Below are 10000 nucleotides of genomic sequence, written 5' to 3' on the forward strand. Positions count from 1 at the left end.
ACACATTCCCATACAGTAAGCAGCCAGACTCACTGGATGTCATCCAAATCATTTAAAGTAAGGTCCTGACAGCTCGATTAAAGTCACAATTTACACGTCATCATTTATTAAAGGGCCGAAATGTTTGAATGAAATGTCCAAAGAAAGAAAGTATTATTCACTTAAATATTAAAGATTATGTTGACTGCATTGAGTCATCAGACATGATAAACGTGTGTGTGTGTGTGTGTGTGTGTGTGTGTGTGTGTGTGTGTGTGTGTGTGTGTGTGTGTGTGTGTGTGTGTGTGTGTGTGTGTGTGTGTGTGCTGCAGGAGCCTTTAAGACCCTGGATAAGGGAAACAGTGGCTCCATTGAACTGGACATCAAGGAGGTAATGAGCTCACTTTACTCTTTTCTTCAGTCGATCAACATAAATTAAGTTCAGATGCAACTTTCCCATCCTAGGGGAAATGTTAGTGCATAATAATGCTAGTATAACAACACAATTGTATTGTAATCTTCTTTGTGGGAAAGTCCATTGTAAACATTATCTATCAGATAGTATCAGGTATTAAGAAGGAAACAATGGTTTTAATTAGGATTACAATAGAGAGATGTGTTTTTTATTTTTGTTGTACTAGCATTATTATAAGAGGTGCAATAATCAATCTGATCATAATTAGTTTTCAGGGTTTCTCTACACACTTTGCAGCTGCTGCACAACAAGTTTCCTCTGGATAGTTTTATTTATTCATCTCTCTACTTTGTGATACGTTTCTGAGTTTTGACTGATGTTCAGTTTGAGCATATTTTGGGACAATATGAACTGTAAACAAAAAGGGAGATGGAATGATTTTTTCTCATCATTTAAGGGACACATATCAGTGTATCAACATTTGTATTAGCTTTTACTCCACTTTCCTTTATGTGATGAGAAAATCCTCCTCCTACTTCAGCGAAGTGAACTGTTTAAAAAGCCTCTTGGATCATCTGGAAAGTGCATCGTCACAGAGCTGAAAAACGTCCGTTTGTTATTTTTTAGAGGTACAAACATATGATGATCTTATAGAATATGATGCATTATTGTAGATTAAACCAGCCGGGATTAATGCAGTTTATAAATGAGGTAAAAACACACACACATTAATCCAGAACATAATGTATAATAGTAAAACACTGACAGGGAGCATTTTACTTTAACGACTTTGACTTAATTTGACTGATTACATACTTTTACTTGTATTGGGGTATTTTCACAGTGTGTAATTAGTGCTTTGCAACGTTGCTTGTTCCCCATTGATGAGTGAAACACCTCTGGTGGTCAGAAAATATATATACAGTATCTTATATGATATGTGACCTTGCAGAGCTGTTCTGACCTTGACCCCATGTCTGTTTCTGTCTCTCAGTGGCTTCAGCTGACGATGTACTCATGAAGCATTGGAGGGAAGCTGCCCCGCAACAAACACACCTTCTTCTCTTCTTTCATCTCATCCCTCACTCCCTCTCATTACACTTGCGTCTGTGTGTGTGTACGTGTGCGCTTGTGGATGTGCAATAGTGTTTGAAACCCCTCCCCCTCGTCATCACGGTAACAGGACCAAAATGTCAGCGTTGAAGCAAAAGCGAAGGGGAAGAATCAAACTCGGACCAAAGTGGAGCTGATGCTGCCGTTGCACTGGTGCTACAACGCCCCCATGTTACGGATTCTTTTGTTTCATACTTTTAGGGCAAAGTTTGAAAGGTCTTGACTTAAAAAAATCTGAAACTAAATAAAGTGACACAACTGACAATTAAGTGTTGTCGCGTCTAGTTTGTGAGTGTGACAACTTCTTCTGGGTTTTCATGTAAGATGTGTTTCTCTCCACAGAAATATATATTTTTTATATTTATATTTATATATATATATATATACATATATATACATATGTACATATATATATATATGTATATATATATATATATATATATATATATATACATATATATACATATGTACATATATATATACATATGTACATATATATACATATGTACATATATATACATATGTATATATATGTATATATATATATATATATATATATATATATATATATATATATATATATATATATATATATATATACATATATGATGTTTTACTTTTAATGTGACAGTAAAGAGCTTCCAGGTTTAAAAAAACCTTCATAAAGTTGGCAGCAGGTGGCAGTTTTAGTTAGTCCGTTGTGTAATAGCAATGGATGTCCACATGGGGGACTGGTTGTTGAGATTAAGGTGATTTATTCTAACAGCCCTCTTTTGGGGCCAGAGCCTACAGTATATCCCATCAACATTTTATATTTGCACCTTTCATTAAACACGATTTACAAAGCGCTTTATAAAAATAATACATAGTAAAAAGAAGAAAAGAAAACCAAAAAAACTGTACAAACATTAAAAACGATTCAGAAGTCAAACATGAAAAACCAAAAATTACAAACAGCACAAAGTGACCCAAAGAGGGGGGAGGAGGGGGAGGCTGGCTGAGAGGGTGCTGAGGAGAGGGGGGCGGGGCAGAGAGGGTGCTGAGGAGAGGGGGGCGGGGCAGAGAGGGTGCTGAGGAGAAGGGGGCGGGGCAGAGAGGGTGCTGAGGAGAGGGGGGCGGGGCAGAGAGGGTGCTGAGGAGAGGGGAGCGGGGCAGAGAGGGTGCTGAGGAGAAGGGGGCGGGGCAGAGAGGGTGCTGAGGAGAAGGGGGCGGGGCAGAGAGGGTGCTGAGGAGAAGGGGGCGGGGCAGAGAGGGTGCTGAGGAGGGAACACAACAGGAGGAACAACAGGTTTCATTCGGGCAATCTGGACAAAAAGTCACGAGAGAATCCAAAGGAGAGCATATAAAAGGTAGGAGGGTGTTCCCATCTGAGCAGACTTTACTCGTAGAACAGATACATATATGTGTATGTATTTGAAGACACCGTTAAAGTAACACCGCCAGCCGTTGTTTCACTTCAACTCGATGCAAGTTGGCAGCGAGGCGTTGAAATGTAGTTTGCGGATGTAAACAGGATCGATCTGAAGTCCACAACATGTCATCCTGTATAGACAACTCTTACTGTCATGCAAAGCGAAGGCAACCGCAGTACTTCATTAACCAATCAGCATACATTAGTGAATCGCAATAGCTGCGTGTCTCTCCACAGTGGTGGTCGTGTTAACAGCAGAGCAACACAAAGGATTTGTAAAGAATTGGGGTATTTTTCTTTTTGAAGATCAAAACCACCTGACGCCGCGCTCATCCCCGTTTCTCCGCCAGTAATTCAGTGCATCTGGTCATATCGCTTTTGAAAAATGAACAAGATGACTTGCGGTGTATTTCCCTCCAATGTGTATGCAATTAAAATGCAGGAATTAGAGTTGACTGTGGGCCACATACAGGAGAATATGTCACGTGTCAAACAATAGAAAATGTGAAGTTTTCAACCAGACACACTGCCGGATGAACCAGAAAGCCACCATGTGTCATAGAAAACACATTTTCTGTCAATCATTTACTAAACATGTCCTGTTCCAGTCGGGTGTTGTTTCCCCCTCTAGACTTTAGGTGTGCCCATGTATTTAAAGTATTTCTGTATCTGCTACTCTTAAATTAAACTTAGATTAAAATAATGATGGCATAAAGGCGCCCAATTAAAATATTGTGATGTTATGTGTGAATAAGTAAAGATAAAAGAGGAAGAAGATGCCACTGTGATTTCTGTTCATGGTATAAGCCTCCGCTTAAGCTATTATAATGCAAAAGTAATATGTAAATCTGTAAGCCTTACATGAAGATGAAACAATCTAGTGATGGTCAATGTGCAGACAGCATGGGGGTACGTGAGATTTAAAAAATAAAGTAAAAGTAACATCCATTAAAAAATCCTTTAAGAATTGTTATTTACTAAATGATCAATAAGTGTATAAGTTCATGAATAAGTGTAAGTTCATGAACAGAATTGTATATATTCTATATTACATTAGACACTGATGGCACAGCGCTGTGTATTGCATCTTTTTTTCAACCAAGAATGCTTTGCGCTGGTCAGGGGGTCCTCGGCTGAAACAATATTTGACAGGAAGTACACCACTGAAAATAGGTTGAGAACTCCTGTTCTAGTTCATTTTTAATTCACCATTGAAAAAAGGCAGAGGACCTCTGTTGGCCCGCTGGCCGTAGTTTGCCCCCCCCCCCCGGTTGTAGAGGCTTGGACTGGGAGTTAAGTGTTGGAGGGTTCTCTACAGGTGATGAGCAGCGTGGCGCTGTGTTGGCGGTCAGGGCGGCAGAGTAGTGTGCAGCGTACAGGTGACGTCACACGGGGCGGCAGGTGGCAGGAAGTCCTCAGTGTTTACCATCGGCCGCTTCTCAAACAGGTCCAGCCCTGTCACTGTTGACTCGGTGCCGTGGGGGGGGGGGGGGGGGGGGGGGGGGGGGTTAACGGACACTTTTGGGAAATGAACTCCTTTCAAAGACAGCTGTCGTCTCATTGGTCAGATGCTCATATGATTACATTTCGGTGGATTGTGCCGCACAAAGAAAACTGACTGTTATAAAAAGACTAACTTTTGCTGCAACTCAGTGTGACGTCATCTGGCAATACACTGCATTGGCCAATGAAATACCTGCACGTGCTCATTGCTTGTAGAGTACGGAACATGAAATGTGGGCAACTTTGAGTGTTGCGTTTACAAGCTGCAATAAATCCTTCTCATTGCGCCTTTAAAGAGAAGTACGTTGGAGTTGTGACTGTCTGAGCCGATCACAATCAGTCCTGGTTGATCACGTATTGCTTCATTTCACCGATGTTGTTGCTGTCATTCACAGACATGCAAAACTTATGTCAGAATCTGTAAAGATCTGCAGAAGGGCAAAGGGCAATCTGGATGTTGTTTCTTAGAAAGCACGCACGCTGTATCCAGACTGATTACACTTTGATTAAGTGATTAGTCAGCTATCTGTCAGCCAGAAAAATACCAAAAATGTTCTGGTTGCATCAAACGTCATGATATTAATTGAATACCTTTGGGCGGACATGTCTCATTGCTATGTACACTTTTTAGACTAAATTATTCATCAGTGGCAGAACACAATCCATATATTTTTTGGTTGCAATCCCGTCTCTGTTTTTATGTGATTGCAGTTTTCACCAAAGAACATCAAGAGTCTTTCTTCTTTTCTGTCCTTCGCCGCTGCCCCTCCTTCCCCTTCTTTATTGCAGCAGGTGGTGATTAGCGGTTAGGCCTAATTACGAGGCTCCAGCCTGATAACACATTGTCTGAAGAGAAAGGAGGGTATGCGGAGGAGCAGTGGGGCTCTGTTGATATGATACTGTGAGGACCCAACACCTGGTTGGACGCCCACATTGTGAGGACGTCTGATCTTCTGTTGAGAGAGGAGGGATTCATCTTTTACATTGTTTAGGTTTGGGAGCCAACCGTGCAGTTAATAACTCTTTATTAACCAGGCTGTAAACAAAAAAGTAACTAAAAGGCATGAATTAGTCCTGAGGGGTGTCCTTGCAGGATTATTCATTTGCAACATAAGTTGCTGGATCTGGAAAACTCAAGTCAGACTTCAAAACTAGAAGTGTGTTTTATTCTGAAAATGTTGTGGAACTACTAACAAGTGAAAGTTCTCGCAGATATTCAGTTTCAAGAGATCCCTAAAAACAGACAGGAGCTTTAAAATCGGGAATCCGAGTTGTAAAATACCTTCAAACATAAATGTAACGGCTTTCCGCTGCTCAAAGTGAATGAAGATGGATCGGGGCGGTCAGAGTTAACTTTACCAGGTAATATGTACTGGCACCCGGCTATCTAACCTACTGGCATGCCTGCTGGTAGCTGCTTGGTTGTCAGGGGAACCAGCTCCTGAAGACATTGGCATTGTCACCCTGCGGCTACGGTCACTCACAAGACCGATAAGTAGTGTTCATTTTCATTTTTAGGAAGGAATGCCTGAGTCACAAATAAGTTTATGATCCCACATTTCAAGCTTGTTTTCTAAAGGTCCCATTTGACTTATTTAATGATCTTAAGAGTAAAGTAAGTAATATGTATTCATCCCAATTACTAAAATCACAAGGGAAGGTATTCCTCGAAAATAATTAGGTCGGAAGCTTTCCAGAAAGGTGCGCCAAGCATGTGTGGCATCAAGCGAGGGATATAAACATTGATATTTCATTGATATATAGCTCTCGAGTCACTTTCGAGTCATGTTTATGGTTGAATTGTGTTATAAACATGTAAAATGGACTTATATGCTCTTGTAAGGCTCTGCAGTTTGTTGTGCTGTGTCACATCAGTGGCTCTGGTATCAACTCATGGGAGTACGAGGACTTTGAGATTGAGAAAGACCTGGTGAAGAATTGAGGTTTATAAGGTTTTAATCACAGGAAAAATAAATACTGTACTTTTTCTCTCTGAGTCTGAGCTTGAAGATCGGGACTTATCTTTGCACAAAGTAGTGTATTTGGTCGAAACCTGTTTAATTTACTCTCAAAATCCCTTCAGAAAATGCAAGAATCCGGGATAATGAAATCCTTCTTGTTGGGAATGCTGCGTTCAAGTGTAGCCTTCAGCGATGTGCTGCCACTATACAGGAAAGCCAATCTATAGGCTTTCAAATGAGAAAATGACATTTGGACGCAGGTACACCTGGTCAACAGTTAACATGTTGTTGTCTTGTGGTTTTTAATATGCACACTCAAGGCAGCAGCGAGTGGATCCTCCTGGTGAAATACAGGAAGTCTAAATGAGCTGTTTTCATGTAGATGAACCTTGTCTGTCTGTCAGCTCATCTCTCTGGTCGATGCTGTTGTCAGTCATTATAAATAATCTTGGTGTCGCTCTGCTCTCCAGGTGCCAAAACCACCTGATGCTGCAGCCTAATCTGGTCACCTGGGACTGAACACACACACACAAACACACACACACACACACACACACACACACACACACACACACACATGGACGTACAGACAGCCAACATGGCGTCAGACCCGCCCATACTGACAGAGCATCAGGAGCTGCAGAGGACAGCAAATCAGGTCACGGATGAGGTGAGGAATGGATATTATTCGAGAACATCTTGAAGGCTTCCCTCCATTATAAGTAGTTGCTTTATTAAATGTTGAAAACACACTTTTACAAGATGGATTTCCCTATTTAAAAAGATGAACGTGTCAGATAAACACAGACATTGTAACAGGCTCTTCAGATGCAATTGTGTTTGACCAAAGTTGCAGCGCAAAGCCACAGATTTAATTTCACTCAGTGCGTAATTTTAATGTTTAAAGGACTTGGGAAATGGTCAGAGGTTAAAGTCATGTGTAGGCGATGGGAGGAGCTTCTAACTAAAGTGGGTCAATTCAAATGTAAACTACGGTGCTGTAAAACCATCTTCTTTCATGATTGGTTGGCTTCCTGCTATCAGACTTAATTGATGCTTTCTTTCCCTCATTAAATAGGGAGCTGGTGGATTAAGCTCATTTCTCTTTTCCATCAGCAAACCCTTTAAATTACAGTTAAGTCATTATCCATGTCCAACCAAACTGGTTCATCTTGTGGTTTTAGGATGGCTTCGTCAAAGACTTGACCAAAACATTGGCAGCTAGACCTGTTTTCCAAAATGTAGATGAGTAGGTTTCTTTTTCATCCCTGAGACAGTGAACAGTTTGTTTGCTGTACATCTACTTTATGAAATCTAAAAATACAGCACACACAGGAGATGGGATCAGTGTTGCTGTCTCTCAAGCTGTTCACTGCTCTGTCTGAGGGGCGTGTCCCTGTAAGGACACCTGGCTCACCTGGTTGCCATAGAGACAACTGGTCTCCCAGTGCCACCGTCTGCAGGGGGACATCAGGCATCATGCACTAAGTGTGGGCGTGGCTAAACGCTGACACACGACACAGGGTTTTAAGGTTACTGCAGGTCAACGCCATTTGACATCTCGTCATCTCCTGGGTGGGGAAGACCACGGGGATTGATATGATATTTACACACACACACACACACGCACACACACACACACACACACACACACACACACACACACACACACACACACAGTAAGGGGTGGAAAGACTGGAGAGGATTTTTCCATGTGTGAGAGTAGAGTGTGTTGACTTTCTAAGTATATATATACTGTAAATATATATATATATATATATATATATATGTATACATATAAATATATATACATATATACATATATATATATATATATATGTATATATGTATATACATATATATATATATATATATATATATGTATATATATATATAAATATATATATATATATATATATATATATATATATATATATATATATATATATATATATATATATATAATTATAACATCAGTTCACATAGACTACAGTTTGATATATAAACCTGTTGAGTTAATTTACCAATTGAACATGCATTTAATTTGCAAGTTCATTTTTTTATACCAGCTAATCTTACATGCTTTCCCCTGGACAAATAGTCCATGTTTGACTCTATATTGAGTGTACTGTATGCTGAAGCTTCCATTTTGTGTGTCTTTCAGTCCCTGGAGAGCACAAGACGGATGATGCTGCTGGTTGAGGAGGTGCATACACACACACACACACACACACACACACACACACATATATATATATACCTTTATATATGTAAATACATAACTAGCGTGAGAGGGAACCTCTCCATGTATGTTAGCCTCTTTACACAGGTCTTCTGTGTTTCCTGTTGTTTGCACAAGAGGAAACACAGACATCTTTAGACAAGACATCATCTGGGATGGGATTGACTTTCAGCAGCTGGAAAGCCATTTTGGGCTTTGACACGTGAAACACAAGAGGGAGAGCTGAGATGGCCCAGCAGGAAAGACTACATCCTGGTCAGACGTACATGTATGGAAACTAGGGCTGCCGCTAACGATTATTTTAATAATCGATTAATCGGTTGATTATTTTTCCGATGAATCGGATCAAATCAAATAAAAAATAAAACATTAATTTCCAACCCTTTATTCAAAAACAGAAGTGCAGTGCAAATTCACAGTGCAAAACATGTTCAGAAAGCACTAACAGGTGCTCCTTGAACATCCCTGAGCTGTTAATTAAACAAATTAGATTAAAATGGACTAACACTAAAAACATACACATGTATGCTTTACATCTGCCAAATGTGAGCCCTTTTTTTTACTGTAATTGATCTCCTTGGAGCAGAGGCTGCTTTTACATACTCTGCTTTATCAATATGTATGAAACACTGGACAGAGGGAAGCTCTCATGTCTGCATACAGAGCATCTTCTTCCTTAAACTATTTCATTCACATTCATCTGATCAATATCTGGGCCTCTTATGACCACGGAATCACATTGTTGGCTAAGCCCAACGACGTGATTTGATTCATTCTACTTTGAGTAAAAAACAACCTGCAGCCAGATCCTCCGGTGAGCCGGTTTAACGTTAACGAGTGACAGCGTGAACTGAACCAGACCGGGGGGTGACAGCATGTTTCATCACGTTACGGTTTTTTACAAGCAAGACTGAACTGTAACGGAACATGACGTAACTTTAACGACAATACACAACCAAACACGTTAGCTAACGTGATAGCAAGCTGACTAGCTTCCATTAAAAACAAGTTTGAGGGCAATGAAGCCGCTGGAGAGAGACATCTTAACGCTGATTGGCCGAGACTGGACACGTCACATCAAAGATGTTCTATTGAACATCACGACCTCAGCTTTTCTCGTGTCTCACTCCAATCTCAGACACGCTGGCCGGCCAGTTGCTCTGCTCCGCTCTTTTTTTTTTTCTCCGCGACTTACTGACTGCTGTAATGATCGCGCGACACAACGAATCGATGATGAAACTCTTTTGATAATCGATTTTTATCAATTCGTTGTTGCAGCCCTAATGGAAACCCTTTTTGTCTGTCCTCCAGGTAGTCACGTTAAACTTGCTGCAGATTGACAATTTACAACATTGCTGAGGGTGTTTTTTACTGGT

At 40.5% G+C, this 10000-nt stretch overlaps 2 protein-coding genes across 3 annotated transcripts in view; both read left to right on the forward strand.

The window, feature by feature from the left end:
* Window positions 1-1776, forward strand: part of LOC306742324 (calpain small subunit 1-like) — a 15017-nt gene extending 13241 nt beyond the window's left edge. For both annotated transcript variants that reach the window (XM_079224687.1, XM_079224686.1), the window contains exons 10-11: window positions 312-370; window positions 1389-1776. In XM_079224687.1, the coding sequence (XP_079080813.1) occupies window positions 312-370; window positions 1389-1415 (86 nt within the window). In that variant the 3' untranslated portion in view covers window positions 1416-1776. The remainder of the gene's footprint in view (window positions 1-311; window positions 371-1388) is intronic.
* Window positions 1777-6980: 5204 nt separating this feature from the next.
* LOC306742878 (synaptosomal-associated protein 25) overlaps window positions 6981-10000 on the forward strand; it is a gene marked incomplete at its 5' end in the record, with an annotated part of 10437 nt that continues 7417 nt past the window's right edge. The window contains 2 exons of the mRNA XM_079225324.1: window positions 6981-7052; window positions 8547-8588. Of these exons, the coding sequence (XP_079081450.1) occupies window positions 6981-7052; window positions 8547-8588 (114 nt within the window). The remainder of the gene's footprint in view (window positions 7053-8546; window positions 8589-10000) is intronic.

This window comes from Taurulus bubalis (assembly GCF_910589615.1).
Source record: "Taurulus bubalis genome assembly, chromosome: 10".
In the NCBI taxonomy this organism is placed as follows: Eukaryota; Metazoa; Chordata; class Actinopteri; order Perciformes; family Cottidae; genus Taurulus; species Taurulus bubalis.